The sequence below is a fragment of the Rhinatrema bivittatum genome, chromosome 3 (assembly GCF_901001135.1).
Source record: "Rhinatrema bivittatum chromosome 3, aRhiBiv1.1, whole genome shotgun sequence".
Classification (NCBI taxonomy): domain Eukaryota; kingdom Metazoa; phylum Chordata; class Amphibia; order Gymnophiona; family Rhinatrematidae; genus Rhinatrema; species Rhinatrema bivittatum.
In genome coordinates, this window is record NC_042617.1 from 377,233,194 (window position 1) to 377,251,909 (window position 18,716).

Below are 18,716 nucleotides of genomic sequence, written 5' to 3' on the forward strand. Positions count from 1 at the left end.
GACTTACTTAGATAAGTTTTATCCGGCAAAGTTAGACCAACTCTATGGCAGTTCTGATTTATCCGATTAACTTAACTGGATAAGTACGAATATCACTTCTTATCTAGCTAAGTTAGCGAGATAAGAAGCACCACTCTGATTCACCCATTGGATATTCAACTAACTACTTGGCTGGATAAGTGACTTCTCAGAGGACAAGCAGGATGGCAGTCCCCATACATGGGTGACGACATTGTATGGAGTCAGGCACCGAAAACTTGTGTCAAAATTTCTAGAACTTTGGCCGAGCCTCATTGAGCATGTTCCGGCATGCATTATACAACGCATCCAGGCTGGGTCCCCTTCAGTGTCTTTTTCCGCAGAGCCTGTCTCGCGGTCAAGTGAAAGCCTCACTTTGCCAACATTTTGACCTACTTTTTCAGTTTCTACTTTTTCATGATTATTTTTGCGCTGCCTCTTGCATTTGATGCAGGGTTCTCCCTGTTTCTCCTGTTAACGTCCTAGATAGGTTTTTCACAGTTTATTGGTAAGTTTATTTTTGTTGTCGATACCCCAGGGCAGCAGTGCGCTGGGTGCCAGCCAGCCATCTACGGCTGCTGCCATTGATTTTGATCTTGCATGCCTATTATTTCCTGATGACATGTCCACTTAGTATTTTAAGCTGTGCCCCAGGTGTACGAGAGCCATGTCTATCATGGACCCCCATGACAGATGTGTTCTCTACCTTGGGGCATCGCACGATGTCGAGGGTTTCAGCAAATGAGCCAAGATGACTCCGAAGGGACGTAAGGTTTGGCTCACCAAGATATGGAGCATTTGAGCTGGGAAAGACTAATCCATCGACCTCTGAACCACACTGATGGACACCAAGCCTTCAAAATCAGCGGGGCTGTTGGTTCTGTCAAGATTGTCGGCTGAAAGTGACGTCAGAGAATGACCATCATCATTTTCCTGCAGGTCAAGGGCTGTGGGTTTGTCATCCTTGGCACCGGGAAAGAACCGTTCCTAGCATCAAGGGAAGCCGAAGAAGCATTGGGATCGGTCCCAGTTGATGCATGGGCTGTACATGGGGTTGCACCAGCTTATGCTGTGATGCCCCTGAAGCGACCCCACAGTGAGGAGAGTCAAGTCTCCATCTATGTCTGCCACAGTCTCCATCAGTCCCGATGCCAGCCATCGACCCTCCTCTCAGTTCTGAAGAGGATCTAGTTACACCACCTGCCTCCCAGCTTGTTTTGACATCTGTGATGTTTGAGAAGGAATTGAAGAGGCATGTGCAGCTAGCTGTCAAAAAGGCAATGCGTGGCCTTAGTGTTGCAGCACTGATGACACTGGCACAGGCATTCCTTGAGCTGCTGCTGGAATCCCTTTAGGCACTTATCGGCATCTTGCCAACCCAGCCGGTGTCTATTCCCGGGGCAGTTGGTGCCTTGCAGGGTGCCGCCACACCATTTGCCAATCCAGTTGTGTTGCCAGTCCCTTGGAGGAGGAAGCTCCCCTAAGGCCGAAGAAGACACCAGGCTTTGAGATCTCATGTCCAGTTCCACTGGTGCCTACATTTCTGGGCAGAGTCTGAGCACCTAGGACCTTGTCTCCTGTTGATGACAGTGGAGATGAGGACACCTGTGACCCTTGGAGGATGACTCATCCGTGGTCTCTGATGATTCTTCTAATGGTCAACCCTCAGATCTATTTCCTCCACTGGAACCTAGGAAGTCCTCGCCGGAGGTCCCTCTCCTTTGCAGTGTTTATTTGGTTGATGGTGGAAGCCATCCTCTTTCAGTTAATGACTGAAGAGGATACCAGTCACAAAATGCTTGACATCCTCCAGTTCATGGAGCCTCCCAAGGAGATTGTGGCAGTCCCAATACTTGAGATCCTTGTGGAGTAACTGTTGAGGATGTGGGAACACACCTCACAGTGCCTCCTGTGAACAGGAAGGTAGAGGCAGTATATCTCGTCCACAAGGCTCTCAGATTCAACAAGTGCCAGCTACCTCACCTATCAGTGGAAGTCAAATCCACCCTTAAGAAGGTCAAGTGCATTCAGACCTGTTCCTCAGCACCCACAGGGAAAGAGCACCGAGCGATGGATGCTCTTGGGAGGAAGGTGTTCCAGGGTGCAATGTTTATTGCCAACATAGCTGCATACCAGCACTACATAAACTAGTATACATGGGTTCGATTCAGAAAAGGCTTTTGATAGTCTTCTGGCCCTACCTTTTCTCTATACTGCAAAGGTTTGGACTCCGAGGTAACATAATACATTATATCTTCCTAATGTATCACACCCCTGTTTCACATATAGTAGCCAATGGGGAAAGATCTACAGCTGTAGAGATTAATAGGGGGGTGAGGCAGGGATGCCCGCACTCTCAGTTGTTATATATATTATCCATAGACCCCCTCCTTCGGAAGATCACTAGTGCATCTGATACACCAGGTTTCTACCAAGATCCAGCATCATTAAAAGTAGCGGATTTTGCAGACAACGTCCTTATTTTCCTAACTGATCCAATTACATCTCTGCCTCTTCTTTTATAACTGCAGACACAGTTTGGCAGGTTCGCAGGTTTAAAGATAAACCAGGATAAGTCTGAGGTCCTGGATATAGGGGGCACCTTGAAACGGACATGGCCTGGCACCTTCCCCTTAAAATGGGTAGTAAAAGAAATGAAATACCTAGGGGTACGAATACTGATAGACACAACCCAATTACACGAAGCCAATGTCCGCCCACTTCTGAATGCTACTGCGTCACTGCTCAAAAAATGGAGAGGGCTCCCAATCTCCCTTTGGGGGAAAGTACAACTCCTCCAGATGATGGTTGTCCCCAAATGGCTGTATATATTACAAATAGTCCTGGTATGGCTCACTAGGCAAAATCAAAAAGCTCTAGATAAACTATTTAATGATTTCTTTTGGGCAGGGAAGAGGGCTAGAATATCTCTAAGATCACTTAAAAGGTCCTTGGCACTGGGGGGGGGGGGGGATGAGTTGCCCCAACCTTCAGCTATATAACCTCACCTCCATGTTATGTTGGATTAGGACATTGTTTGGGAGACATCATTCTACCTCCCAGCACAACACCTTCGAAGATGGTACGGTACTCGCTCCTTAAATGCCTTGCTCTTGGGCTTGCCAAAATCAGTACCGGGACATTTAAAAACACATCTTCTGCTTAATTCCAGTAGATTGGCCTGGAGATACCTATGCCAATTAATGAACCACTCCACAACCGATCATTCATTGTTGACATTGACTCAAAACCCTTTATTTCGACCAGGACTAGGCCACACTGTATTTACCCAATGGAAGCAGCTAGGACTCACTCATTTGTAACAATTATATTCACCTGACACACATCTTTTCTTTAGCTTTCACAAACTATGAGAGAGATTTCAGATACCAAATCACTATTTTTATGCATACCTCCAGGCCAGACATCTGGCGGAGATGCTGGGGGTGGATATGACAGGAATGCCTGTCACCCAGAAATATACACAGGGTGGTCCATGCTGTTCCACAAAGGAGGCTAGACCCACCATTGCTTGCTTTCGCCAACAATTGAAGCAAGTTTCACAGGACTCGGGGTTTAAGTTATTATTCCAACAGTGGTCTGCCTGGACGGAATTTCGACTCTCCTTTTCAACTTTTCAGAAATGTTTTACAGATATACCACAGCTATCAGAAAACATGAGCCTTTGAGAAACACAACATTTCTATGGCAATTCTACTGGACACCAGACAGGGTCTTTAAGGCCTCTCAGGTACAGTCCACCAGTTGTCCAAAATGGTGATATAGGGACTGGGGATTATGTCCACATGTTCTGGACTTGCCCACATGCTTTTTGGCGACAAGTCCATGCAAAAACCCAAACACTTACTCAACAAACCTTACCATTTGACCCGAACATTTGGCTCTTTGGTCGGCATACAGCTGGGATTAATGGGATACGTTCTAACCTCCGGCTCTTAATAGCAAAGATGGGCCTGATGGGCAAAAACGTTATCCTTCTCAATTGGATTGTCCCAACAGTCCCATCTCTAGAGCTTTGGTTCCAGAAGTTGATCCGCCTTTTTACTCTAGAATTCTTATCGGTCAAACAGCATTCTCATAAACGTGTAGTTCAGGTGCTGCAAGTGTGGGCATCTGCAGCGCCTTCGATAGTGAATCATCACTCACCACGATCTTATTGCCGTGAGGAAGTTTGGGTCGATTCTGTGAGGCATTAAAAACTGTTTAAATAAGATCGTGATGAGTGATGATTCACTATTGAACATACACTATTGAACATACACATGGTTACTGTGACTCCAACATCACTCTAAGCTTCAACAGCAAGAGGAAATGTGGAAAAAAGGATTTGCACTCACAAAGCCGGGAGTAGCTGGCTTGTTACGGCGGTTACTACCCCAAACCAAATGTGCCTGATACTTCACTTTCGATGCACATCCAGCATAGCTCTCTGCTCCAACGGCAGGGGAGAAGAAAAACTGATACTTCACGCATACCCAGCATAGCTTCAACGGCAGGGGAGAAGAAAAAAAGGATTCACACTCACAAAGCGGGGAGTAGCTGGCTTGTTACGGCGGTTACTACCCCAAACCAAATGTGCCTGATACTTCACTTTAGATGCATATCCAGCATAGCTCTCTGCTTCAACGGCAGGGGAGAAGAAAAACAACCAATAAGGGCTGTATAACATAGTCTGGGTTAAAACAAATAAGCATGGGTGTAGCTTGCTTATTGCGGCGGTTACTACCCCTACTACCCCCTAACTAATCAAGCTAGATATTTCACTTGGATGCAGCTCCATCACTGCTCTCTACATTAATGGTGGGGGAGGAAGGGAAATAGAACCAAGAGCTAAAAGAAACAGATAAGTATGAGAGAAAAAATGTGTGAAGCTTGCTGGGCAGACTGGATGGGCCGTTTGGTCTTCTTCTGCCGTCATTTCTATGTTTCTATGTTTCTATATATGAAGGCATACGAGAAACAGGCAGCAGGCGGCTGTGATAAACATGTTGAGTTAAAACGGTGGAGATTTGTGGAAAAGAATAAGAGACGTCTTAATTGTGGAGAAATGGTTCCCATAAAATAGTGGTGGTGGACATGAACGGGCATTTAACAGCATTGGATTGATATCTGTGCAAGTTGGAGAAGTCAGTTTAGAGATGAGTTTGCAGTGTTAATTATCCCCTGAGGAAGCTTAATTGCGAAACAAAGGACCTTGTAGGGTGATCTATCTGCACAAATGAAAATCTGAGGGAGAATTCATCTGAAGGAGTGGAGTTTGGATTGGTAAACTTGGCAAGCACAAAGATATAGGGATAGAAAATAGAATTGACTCTCCTGAAGAAAATCCTGAAGAAAACTATTGGGAACACTCGGGATGATTTTATGTGGGGGACTGAGTGAATGTGATGGATGAATGGGGTATGTTTTAATATATTGTATTTGGGTAACACTGGCATGTCCAATTGGTGAATATTTAGTGAAAATTTGATTGGATGTGATGTTAATGACATATGTAAAAATGTATATTTTTATAATGTAGTTTAAATAATAAAGTTATATGATATATAATGCTTGTATGCGATTTGTCTGAGATATTATAAGATGCTGATTTTTTTTAAATTGTTTTGTATAATATAATGGTTATATAAGGGTCCTGTTGTGTGAAAAATTGATATTGGGGGACTTAACACCTCTCTGCTTTAATGGCAAGGCATAACGAGGAATTGGATTCAAACAGCAACCAATGAGGACCCTGACTTTTACAGTCTGGGAAACTGATAAGCATAGGGGTAACCTACACAGTGCAGTAGATACTACAATAAGCTTGCTGGGCAAACTAGATAGACCATTTGGTCCTTTTCTGCCGTCATTTCTATGTTTCATATTAATCAAGCAATTTCCCCCTCTGCTTTTGCTCTAGAGATGTGTGGGCCTCAGGTGCCTGGACGTACAGAGGGTTATTCTGAGCTATTTGGAGGGCATGAATGTCTCCGTTTTGTCTTGTTTGGTGGTCCACAAAAAGGGGAGGCGGCCTCTAAAGCTACCCTGGCTGTCTGGATAAATAAAACTATTGATTCGGCTTCTTTGCTCAAAGGCAAGAAGCCTCCAGAATTGGTGCACGAACACTCCTCCAAAGCGCATTCGGCGTCCTGAGCAGAAGCACATGTGCTCGCGCCAGCTGATATTTACAGGCCGGCTACGTGGTCATCTCTGAATATTTTTTGTGAAGCACTATCATTTGGATGTGCTGGCACAGGAGGAAACAGCTTCTTGGGTGGCTGTTTTGTAGGCAGCCTTCGCTTCCTTCCACCCGGGAAGCTTTGCTTTTTCCCACTTGTCAGGGCTGGTCTGATGTAACAGGATGAGATGTAAGGAGAAATTTTCTTACCTGCTAATTTCCTTTCTTTTAAGCTTGCTACACCAGACCAGAACCTTCCTTGAAAGTATGGCTGCAATTTTCTGTCTGTTCTGGTTAGAATGCTGAAGTAGGGCAATATTGAGGTATGGATGCGTTAATCTCTCCCTTTCTTAGCGAACAAGCAGGTGAATCCAAAACCAGTGGGTTATGAACCTCTACCAGCAGATGGAGACAGAGCAAAACTGACATCACAGTATATATATACCCCTGCAGTGACATCAATCCATCAGTATTCTCCGTCTCCAGCATATGATGGATGTGCATATCCCTACTGAGGATTGCTTTAAAGTTTTTAGAAGTCGAAAAGAAGAACATTTTAATTCACCCCGCTCTTCTGTAGTGATTACCATATGGTCCCTCCCTCAGTTGAGAATTCCTGAGGTGATTTCCGTGGTCCCTCAGATGAGTGCCTTGGCCCTGTAACTGGTTTTTCAACTGGCATGGACATAGCTGTAAAAAAAAACATACAAAAAAACCCCAAAACAGCTGAAAGGCAAGCCGGTTCAGGAAGCCATGCGCAGAGGTGAAGGTTTATGGTCCCCCCAGCCAGAGACCAAACTTGTATTCAGCCAGATGGGCTGAGCTCAGGTAAAGAGTGTTTAAAAAAAAAAAAAATGAACAGAAGGAGTTGAGTATGGATTGCTCCCCCCACCCTCCCGGTCAATGTGCTCGGCATGCGATCTGACTGTTCCTGCTTTCTGTGGCGTTTAGGGGACGGGAGCAGCCTGGCGGATTGAGCATCCCTTGTGGCTAGACAATCCTCCAAGGCTCATCTGGTTTGCCACGTGGTAGGCCACAGCATTTTCACGCTGTTTTCCGTGCACTGCAGACTGCCCTCTTTAGTTCTGTTGGATCCTGCTTGTGTGCCAGACTATGCAGCCCATTGTGCGTTTGATTGTTTACCTAGTTAGACACATAGGAGCGCCTCCCAGGCTGCCTATTTGTGTGTGCATGCATGTGCCTTTTTACGTGCACATATGCACGCTCCTTTTTGCTCGCATTATCTGAGCGTCCTGCTGGAGCTCAGGCTGGGCACTTGTATAGGCACTGTATTGTGCACCTAATTTTTGGGTGCACTGTAATCAGATGCCTGTTAGGACTGCTATTGGCAGTCTATGGCCCCCATAGCGAAGAAACCTAAGCGCCTTGCCCTAGGAGTTGCTTAACATATTTGGGCATCTCAGTCTGGCGTTCTCTCCAAATAGTGTCAGTGCTGTTTGGAGGCTCAGGGAGAATTATCTCCTTCTGATTTTACTAAGCCTGGTTCTTCCTTGCCTGTTGCGGGAATGGAAAAAGCTGCCAGAAGGGTTGCCTGATTTTGAGGCTCCCCTAACTAGATTGTCAATAGGGAAAGGTAGGTCAGTGGGCACAGGTCAGTTGCCCCCTGATTTTGGCATGGATCCTTCTGCCTTTTCTTGGGTAGAATTTTTTTTTTTCAAGGACTGCAGCACAGTCCCCGGCCAATCTTAACATGTCAGGGTTGTAAGTGGGGAATTCCCAAAATGCCTGGTGCTGCTGGTAAGCGTCTGGGTACACCGGGAGCCAGCCTGCTCGATGGGAACCCAGATGGCATGGATGATGAGATCAATCCTTATTCCCTGGTGGATGGAGAAATTCCTCCAGGATTGGAGCCATAAAGGACTAAGTTGAGGTTCTTTCATAGAGATGAGTCACCGGCTCTGATTCCCAAACATTGAAGATGCTTGGGAATACCTGGAGCTGAATCCATGTCAGAGCCAAAGAAAGATCCCATTTTGATTTCCTTGAGTAAAGCCTCATGCTTCTTCCCTATTATGGAGGCCATTTGAGAATTAATTGATCTTGCATGGGGAGCCCCAGAAGCTAATTTTAAAAGGAGGACAACTCTTGGCAGGACTGTACCCCCTGGATCCCCTGTGAGAGAGCAATTACATTTTCCGAAGGTGGATGCACTTGTGTGTGCTGTTAACAAGCGGACAGAAATTCCCATAGAAGGGGGGGAGCGACCTTGATGGATGCATAGGATAGGAGAATTGAGGGTATCCTTCAGCAGACCTTTTGAAGCAATGGCAATGAATTTGCAGATAGCTTTCTGCTATTCCCTGGTGGCTCGCACTTGTTATTGCTCTCTCAGGAGAGTGATGGAATCAGCAGCTGCCTTTTTGGCAGATGCAGGCTTTGATTTCATCCGCACATCAGCCAGAGGAGTAGCTTCAGTAATAGTGGCTCAGCATCAGCTATGGCTGAGAAATTGGTCAGCCAATACAACCTCAAAGTCATACCTTACGAAGTTGCCCTTTAAAGGCTTGCTCTTATTTGGGAATGAGCTGGAGAAAATGGCCAATAAATGGGATAAGTCCCTGGTTCCTTGATTAAGTCGCCACAATCCTTCAGCACAAGAAGTCATGGTAGGGGGTTTAGACATTTTCAACCCTACAGAGGAGCGGCTTTTCAGAGGACTTGACCTTTGAGTAAATCTCAGTCGTTTCGTCCGAGCCTCTCAATGAAGGTGTGCTGAACCACCTCTGATATCAGAAGATAGGAGGTCGCCTCTCTCTTTTATCGGAGGTGAGTTGAGATCACGACAGACCAGTGGGTGTTGGAGATAAGGGATGGCAATGAGCTGGAGTTTTGCAGGTTTTCTTGGGACATGTTCACGGTCATGGTGTCCACCTGCAACTCTTCACTGAAGAGAGAGACAGTGGAGGTTACGTTATCAAGAGTCCTCAGCCTGTGGGCTATGGTTACAGTGCCCACGTCTCAAGAAAATATGGGCCAATATTCCATTTATTTTGTGGTGCCCAAGAAGGAGGGCCTTTTTTTGTGTCGTCATGGATTGCATGGAAACCTTTGCTCAGTGCTAATGGCAGTACAGTCTGGGGCGTTCCTGATGTTTCTTTGAGCTGTCTGAGGCATACCTGCATATACCCATCCATCTAGAGCATCAACGATTTCTGCGTTTCGCAGTTTTGGAACATTATTATCAGTTTGAGAGCTACCTTTTGGTTTGGACACCGCGCCCAGAACTTTTCCAAGGGTAGTGGTGGTGGCGGCGGCGGCAGAGTTAAGAAAAGATGGGATTGCTTCACCCATACTTGGATGACTGGCTGATTCGGGCCAAGATTCTAGAAGAGAGCTCCAAGTCTCACGCAATTTGATCTCCTTGTTGCAAGAGCTAGGTTGATTCTTTCAAGAGCAATCTTCAGCCATCCCAGTTGCTAGAGAAGCTCGGTGTTCAGTTTGACATGAGGGCAGGGTGTTCCTGCTGGAGGGCAATATTCATAAACTGATGATACACAGGTGCATCTATTGATGAACACAATACACCTGACAGTGTGGTCCTAATTTCTGTTCCTTGGATTGTTGGTGACCCTGGAGGTGGTGGTGCCGTGGACGAGGACTCATATGCGTCCTCTTCAGCGCATTCTACTGTCTCATTGGAGCCCACAGTCTCAAGACTATTCGATTTGGCTCCACCTGCCGATGGAGGTCTGCTCTCAACTAAAGTAGTGGTTAAAAGTGTATCATCTAAGAAAGGTGGTTTTCCTAAGATTACTGGACTGGCTAGTACTCACGACAGTTGCGAGCCTCCAGGGTTGGGGAACTCACGGTCAGGAACTGACGGTGCAAGGGCGCTGTAGTGCTGAAGAGTCTCTGGAACATCAATTGGCTGGAAGCTTGTGTGATCCAGTTGACATGCTTGCAGTTTGGCAACAGATTGCAGGGTCAAGCGGTCGAGAATGTTGGACAATGCAATGACAGTGGCTCACATTAATCGGCAGGGAGGAACCAAGAAGCAGCAAGTGTTGCAGGAAATAGCCCAACTTATGGAATGGGTGGAAGTGCATCTTCAGGAGATCTTAGCCTTACACATTGCAGGAAAAGACAATATAAGAGCAGACTTTCTCAGCAGACAGAATCTGGATCCAGGAGAATGGGAATTGTCAAACGAGGTATTTCAGGTAATTGTGGATTGCTGGGGCATTCCATTTCTGTACCTGCTGGCGACTTCTCACAATGTGAAGGTTCCTCGATTCTTTAGTCGCAGGAGAGATCCAAAGTCCTTGGGCAAGATGTCCTCGTGTAGGAGTGGTCGGAGGGCAAGCTGATGTATGCTTTTCCTCCCATGGCCCATGTTTTGGCAGAATGGTTCAGAGGATCGAGAGTCACAGGAGGATGGTGCTTCTGGTGGCACCAGATTGGCCCAGGAGCCGTGGTATGCAGATCTGCGAAGGCTTCTGGTGGACTCTCCCCTCTGGTTTCCAATGTACAGGAATCTGCTAAGGCAGCAGCCTGTTCTTTATGAAGATCCAAATCGTTTTTGTCTTATTGTATGGTCCTTGAGAGGGCTCAGTTGGTGAAGCATGGATATTTTACTGCAGTGATTGCCGCCTTGCTACAAGCAAGAAGGTTCTCCACTTCCTTAGTCTTAAGTGTGGATTTGGCGAGTGCTTGAGGCTTGGTGTGAAGATTAAGGGTTCTTCCTCGTTCAGTTAAGATTTTGCTCATTTTGGAATTTTTGCAGGATAGATTAAGTAAAGGGTTCACCCTTAATTCCTTAAAGGTACCAGGTGGCAGCTCTCGCCTGCTTCTGAGGTCAGGTGAATGGTGGGCTCTTTTCACTCATCCAAATGTGGCCTGTTTCAAGAAATGATTAAAGCATTTTCGTCCTCCCTTGCGGTTACCGGTGCCCTTTTGAAGTCTTACTCTAGTTTTGGATATTTTAGCAGGCCCTACTTTTCAACTGATGCATAACCTTTCCTTGAGATTACTAATTCTTGTGGCAATTTGTTCTGTGCATCGAGTATCCGAACTATAGGCCTTGTCTTGCCGGGAGCTGTTTACTCCCTTTATGCCAAAAGTAGTCTCGGATTTTCACTTTAATTAGTCTATTTCCCTGCCATCTCTGGGCAGGGCAAGAGATATGGAGGCATATCGCCTGTTACGGCTTTTGGATGTCAAGAATCATATCTTGAGGTACCGTATTTTCTGGCGTATAAGACGAGTTTTTAACCCCTGAAAATCTTCTCAAAAGTCAGGGGTCGTCTTATACGCCGGGGGTCGTCTTATAGGGCGAATAATTACCGTATTTTTTGCTCCATAAGATGCACTTTTTTCCCCCAAAAGTGGGGGGAAAAATGTCTGCATCTTATGGAGCGAATATAAAAAAAAAATAAAAATCTAACAAAACCCCCCACCCTCCTGACCCCCCCAGACCTGCCAAATTAATTTACTACAACCCCCCACCCTCCTGACCCCCCCCCCCCCCCCAAAACCTGCCAAAAGTCCCTGGTGGTCCAGCGGGGGTCCGGGAGCGATCTCATGTACTTGGGCCGTCAGCTGCCAGCAGTCAAAATGGCGCCGACGGCCCTTTGCCCTTACTATGTCACTGGGGTCGACCAATGGCAGCGGTAGCCCCTGTGACATAGTAAGGGCAAAGGGCCGTCGGCGCCATTTTGATTACTGGCAGCCGACGGCCCTTTGCCCTTACTATGTCACAAGAGCTACCGCTGCCATTGGTCGACCCCAGTGACATAGTAAGGGCAAAGGGCCGTCGGCGCCATTTTGATTGCTGGCAGCCGACGGCCCACGTCCAGGAGATCGCTCCCGGACAGCTCCTGGACCCCCGCTGGACCACCAGGGACTTTTAGCAGGTCTTGGAGGGGTCAGGAGGGTGGGGGGTTGTATTTAATTTGGCAGGTTTTGGAGGGGTCAGGAGGGTGGGGGGCTGTATTTAATTAATTTGGCAGGTTTTGGAGGGGTCAGGAGGGTGGGGGGCTGTATTTAATTAATTTGGCAGGTCTTGGGGGGGTCAGGAGGGTGGGGGAAGCTGAGGGATTAGTTTTAAAGAGTCGGGGTGGGTTTTTTGTTTATCGGCTCAGGCGCAGCCGATAAAAAAAAAAAAAATAAAAAAAAATAAACCCAATCGGGCCAGACGAAAAAAAAAACACGATGTGAATCTGAACCGGAATCAGAACCGATTCTGGTTCCAATTCACATCTCTATTACCAGTACCTCCTTCTCTGCCTCTCAATGCACATGCACGTCTGCGCCGCTTCACTGCAGTCCTCAGGAGCGAGATCTGAGAGGCAGAGAAGGAGGTACCAGTAATAGGATACAAGGGTGGGCCAGAGGGATGCGTTACCGCTCTGATAGTCTTGGAGACAGGGAGGGCTAGGCAAGCAGGGAGAGCTGACCAATCCAAGCAGGATTTGTATACAACAACCAGCCAATCACCGGTAAGGTACATCGCTTGCCGTGATTGGCTGGTTGTTGTATACTGGGTACCACATACAGTATGGTTATGTAGTGACACAGAAGGGTAGTCTTATACGGCGAGTATATTCCAAACTCTATATTTTAACTGGAAAAGTTGGGGGTCGTCTTATACGCCGGAAAATACGGTATTTAGACGTTTTTGAGTCTCTCAGGAAGTCTGATTCTGTTTAGTCTCCATGATGGGAGTAAACAGGGTGAGCCGGCGTCGCGGGCTACAGTAGCCCGCTGGATTAGGGAGGTAGTCACGGCCGCGTATGTGGATGCTGAGCAGCTGTTGCCTGGTCAGGTTAGTACTCATTCCATAAGGGCTCAGGTAGTGTCATGGGTGGAAGTTAGATTTTTGTCTCCTGTCAACATTTGCTGAGCTACAGCATGGTCCTCCTTACACACCTTTCCCAGGCATTACAGCTTAGATGTGCAGGCCTGGGAAGATACAACCTTTGCGCATGCGATGTTGATCGGACTCGCAAGCATCCTCCCGCCCTGTTTGGGAGTAGCTTTGGTAAATCCCACTGGCTTTGGATTCACCTGTCTGTACGTTAAGTAAGGAGTAATTACAACTTACCTGATAATTTCCTTTTCCTTAGCACAGTCAGGTGAATCCAACTTCCCACTCTTGGCTAACGAATGGTTGTGCTTTGGTCCTCCTGTGTGGCTCTGTTCCAGGGAGTATTAGTAAGTGTCAATCCAGTTCCTAGATTAGTGTTATTACAATCTTTGTCTGAGCTCAGTGTTTTCCTGTTGGCTGAATGCTGGAATGGTTATCTGTTATTTTATTTATTTATTTTATTTATTTAAAATTTTTATAGACCGACATTCATCAGGGATATCACATCGGTTCACATTGTAACGCAAACAGATGCCTGGGGAGGCGTTTTACATCGAACAGAGTTATATCGACAATTTATAACAAATTAACAAAAGAACAATTGAGGGGGGGGTAAGTGGGGGGATATAAGGAGGGAAATTAATTAATCAAATGTTTTGCTAGTTTGTCCACAGTTTGTTTTTGCAGAGAATACTGACGGCTGATGTTACTACAGGGGTTTATATACTGTGATGTCAACTTTGTTCTGTCTCCAACAGCTGGTAGATGTGCATAACACACTGGTTTTAGATTCATATGTCTGTACAATGTAAAAGGAGAATATCAGTTAAGTAGTTGTTGTTCCTTTTGTTGTAGTGGTAAGAGAAATTTCTTCTCAGATTTGTTTCTATTAATATTTGAAACTTTGCAGATGTCAGGGATCTGACCTGATGATTTGTCAGAATGATACTGGATTCCTGCTGCTAGCCCCACCTCCTAAGTGGTGACTGATATCACACAGGAAAACAGTGTTGTCTGCCTCCATATGCTGGTAGGGGGAAATAGCCCACTGGCAGGTCTAGATTGGTGAAGGAAGACTAATGGAAATGAAATTAGGTAAGAAAACTTCTCGATAAACACATTAAAGAGGGCAGTGCATAAAAATGATCCTTGAGGTACCCCTCTATCATAAATATACCAATTTAAGCAATTAATCTAGCAGCATACTCTCTGCATCCTCTTCATCAAAAAGGACTCAAACCATTTATGCACAATGCCACTTATTCTAACACAGCTAAGCCTCTGCCATAATTTGCTGTGGCAACCATAATCAGATGCAGCCGCTAAATCGAGTTGCACTAATATTGCAGGGGGTTTTTTGTCCGCAGCACAATGCACTTCATTTAACAAAGATAATAACAAGATTTCATTATCGTGACTTTTACGAAAACCAAACTATTCTGTCATAAATATTATTTTCAGCCAGATGATCATTGAGCTGCTGAAAATGGGGGCTTTTTATTTATTTATTTATTTATTTATTTAATATTTTTTATATGCTGACATTTCATGTGAGCATATCAAGTCTGTTTACAGTAGTTAGCAAATATTCAATTAAAATATTTGCATTTCCAAAAGAAAGAAAGGAAGTAAATACATAGTTTCATAATATAAATAAAATAAAATAGTAAACTAAATAATCATAAAATTTAAACAGTTAGAGAGGCAGTATAGTAAGAGCAGAGATAATAAAAATATACATTACCTTGGTATAATATCAGTAGTCTGAAGTCATTAAATTAACAGCTCTTGGAAGGCTTGTTTGAATAGCCATGTTTTAACTCCCTTTTTAAATAATTTAATGTCTGCTTCCAATCATAATTCCTGTGGTATAGAGTTCCATAGTTGGGGTCCTGCAATAGAAACAGACCTTTCTCTTACATTATTTAGATGCGCAATCTTAGGGGAAGGGATTGGCAACATCCCTGTACTTGTTGATCTAGTAATTCTTGAAGGGATATGGAAATGAAGTGATGAAGTTAACCATTCAATTTTTTCATTGTAGAGCGTTTTATGAATTAGGGACAGGATTTTATGCTGAGCCCTGTATTTAACAGGCAACCAGTGAAGGTCCTTCAATATTGGGGTAATATGCTCTGATCTTCTAGTTCCTGTCAAAAGTCTAGCCTCTGAGTTCTGCAGCAGTTGTAATGGTCTTGTCACATTTGCTGATAGGCCTAAAAATAATGAATTGCAGTAGTCTAATCTTAAGACAAGCATTAGTTGCTCAGTTCTTCAGGGGAGATTTTAAATCTTTCTTAATCAAATACACTATGGCTAGCTTCATAGATTGTGATACAGTGCCTCTCATTAAAGATAAATTAAGAACTTCAATTAAATTCTTTTCAAAGGCTTCAGTCTTGTTCTATATTATCAGAAACAGACAGGAATCTAAAGAACATCCCTTCAAGTGAATCAGGGATAGAGTATCACATAACCTGTTGGTGTTAATAAATTAAAAATCTGTATTTATATACATGTTGCCACGATGCTCACAATAAACATAAGATAAAAATAATGGTAAAACTGAAAAACCACTTTTTTATTCCCTCAATGCATTCTTTTGCAAGCATAACCACATTTCTAACCTTGTGCCTGCTGGATTCTCCTAATAATAGCAATAAGAGAACATTCCTTAATTAAATGCTACATGGTCCAAAAGGAAAAAGATACTACTATTTAAAGTTTATTTCACTTTTCTCCTCTTATTCCATTTACTTTCTTTTTATTTTCTCACTGTTCTTTTGCTGTCCCCTTTTTCATTGATGCTCCATAGGTAAGGAACGCTTGTCTGAAAAGCAAAATATAATTTTAGGTTTTGTTTCACTCCCAGGTTCTGATAGCAAATATGGCATGTTATCTTGCTATTACTCTGATGCATGGGTTTCTTAAGAAAAATAATTACGTTGTTTAGTAAAGACATTTCTGAGTGCAAAATTTTCTTTTTAGGATAGAATTCCATTCCTCATATTTTGCCCATGTTGAAACCAGTTCTACCATCCCAGCATTTTAAAATAGTGAATAAGAAATTTGATGTATCTCTGAAACATTCCGTTATAACCAGTCTGAAAAATTTGTGACCCAAATCTTGCCTGAACATAAATAGCTGTGTTCAGTTCTGGAAACCATATCTGAAAAAGGATAGAGACAGGATGGAAGTGGTCCAGAGAAAGGTGACCAAAATGGTGTGGGATTTGGGCTGAAGGTTCTAAATATGTATACCCTACAGGAGACGTGCAGGGAAGACATGATACAGACCTTCAGATATCTGAAAGTAATTAATGATGCATGAACTTTGAACCTTTTGTGTTGTAAAGGAAACTAAAGAACTAGGGGTCACAAAATGAAACTCTGGGGCAGGGGGGTGGAGTCAGAGCCAACTTCAGGAAATATTTCTTCAGCGTGTGATGGATGCCTGGAATTCTTGTTTTCATCCTCACCACCCGGAAGAGGTGGTGAGGATGAAAACAGTAAATGACTTCAAAACATAGAAACATAGAAATGACGGCAGAAGAAGACCAAACAGCCAATCCAGTCTGCCCAGCAAGCTTTCGCACTTTTTTTTCTCTCACATACTTATGTGTTTCTCTTGGCTCTTAGTAACCTTTTTTTTATTCTATTTCCCTTCCACCCCTGCCGTTAATGTAGAAAGCAGTGTTGGATCTGCATCTAAGTGAAATAGCTTAATTTAGTTAGGGGTATTAACCACCGCAATAAGCAAGCTACACCCTTGCTTATCTGTTTATTCAGACCATGTAATTCAGTTCTTGTTGATTGTTGCCTGAATGTAGATCCACCTTTCTTCATTCCTCCCCTGTCGTTGAAGCAGAGAGCCATGCTGGCTATGTATTGAAAGTGAAATATCAGTCTTGCTCCCCTGCCGTTAAAGCAGAGGGCTATGCTGGATATACGTGAAGTGTCAAACTTCCTCCCCTGTCGTTGAAGCAGAGAGCTATGCTGGCTTTGCATTGAAAGTGAAATATCAGACTTGCTCCCCTGCCATTGAAGCAGAGGGAGGACGTGGGATAAACACTGGATCCCTGGAGGCTAGATGTTGGAAATGAAGAAAGGAGTGCATGGTGGTAACCTGCATGGACCAGCAGTTAATACCATGAACAACTTGCAGGGCAGTCAGGATAGGCCCTTCTTTGGTCTTTTTCTGCCATCATTACTATGTTGTTATGGTATAGTTTTGTTTGTCTTTGTTTCTGAAGGTGACTTACTGTTGTATCTGTTGCAGGAACAAGAGCTGATGAAAATTGTTGGTATTAAATATGAAGTGGGATTGCCTACTCTCTGCTGTCTAAAACTCTCTTTCCTTGACCCAGACACTGGTAAATTAACTGGAGGATCATTCACAATGAAGTAAGGAAAATATTAGTAAATATGTTTAAATTTATAGTTTAAGTACTCATCCATCTTTCAATGTATATACTACTCTTCTCCCATAGGACTCAGTGAAATTGAATTTTTTAATGGTTTAATGTAAATATTTCACATTTTTAGTTTTTCCAGAATAAAAGTTGTAAAGTAACTTTATACTTTGATTTATGAGTTTCTTTCTGAAGTGACTTTGTTTTAAAATTGTGGCTTTCCTTTTTAGGTAACTAAAATGTAAGAATTTTTTTTATTCTCATAAAATCATTTTAGCTTTATGAGACTGATAACCTATATTTTACATTCCTAATCGTTCCCCAGATCAGTCTAGATGAATGGATTTTTCTCCCCTACCAGCAGAAGAAGAAAAGCTTTTCTTTACCAGAGGTTTTTAAGACAGTATGCCACCTGCAGTCGCTCCGAATTCTCTGTTTCCAGCAGATGATAGACGTGCAAAACCTGCAGATGATATGTAAAGAACTGTTACTCCCAGAAGTGGTTGAGTGTTGGGCGAGCAGGGGGATCAGTGGCCCTTGTTGTATTTCCATACTTTACATGAGAGAAGTCTGATAACCAGTGTTTTTGGTTTCCTCATTCTTCTCCCTCTCCTTCACTCCCCTCGATTGTGAGCTGCTGAAGCTTAACATATTTAACATAAGTTAAATTAATAAGAGAGTACGAAAAGGTGCTCCAAATGGGTTGAGGTTTTACCTTGCGACTGCATGACTTCCTTATAGTTTTCACGTTGAGCATGGGAAGAGAAGTCCTGCGGCTCCATTTCTCAAGATTACTCTGGGTGCCTGGAGGATTTCCTGGGAGTGCTTCCAAAGGAAATGTATATGGGCAGCAAACCAAGCATGGTCCTTGAGCAGTTGACAGCCAGGCGTATTCAGGTGCTTGTGGTACATGTGATCAGCTGTGAAGTGGCTGAAAAGCAGAATGTAAGTCACAAAGAGAAAAAAATGGGACCCAGTACTGGAGTAAGATGGAGAAGATCTCATATTAGAGGGTCTTAAGGGTCCTGCTTAAGCTTAGCCTTTTTTTTTCTGGAACAGTTAAGGCCCTGGACTATCAGTAGGGAACTCTCCAGAAGATGGGCTGACATAAGTAATTTCCATACTGGGTCAGACCAAGGGTCCATCAAGCCCAGCATACTGTTTCCAACAGTGGCCAATCCAGGCTACAAGTACCTGGAAAGTACCCAAACACTAAAGTAGATCCCATGCTTCTGATGCCAGTAATAGCAGTGGCTATTCTTTAGGTCAACTTGATTAA

The 18,716-nt window shown here is 44.1% G+C and overlaps 1 protein-coding gene across 2 annotated transcripts in view; it reads left to right on the forward strand.

Annotated features, from left to right (window-relative positions):
• The window catches only part of PHIP (pleckstrin homology domain interacting protein), a 944,985-nt gene that overhangs the window by 595,722 nt on the left and 330,547 nt on the right, over positions 1–18,716 (forward strand). For both annotated transcript variants that reach the window (XM_029595577.1, XM_029595576.1), the window contains exon 25: positions 17,305–17,429. In XM_029595577.1, the coding sequence (XP_029451437.1) occupies positions 17,305–17,429 (125 nt within the window). The remainder of the gene's footprint in view (positions 1–17,304; positions 17,430–18,716) is intronic.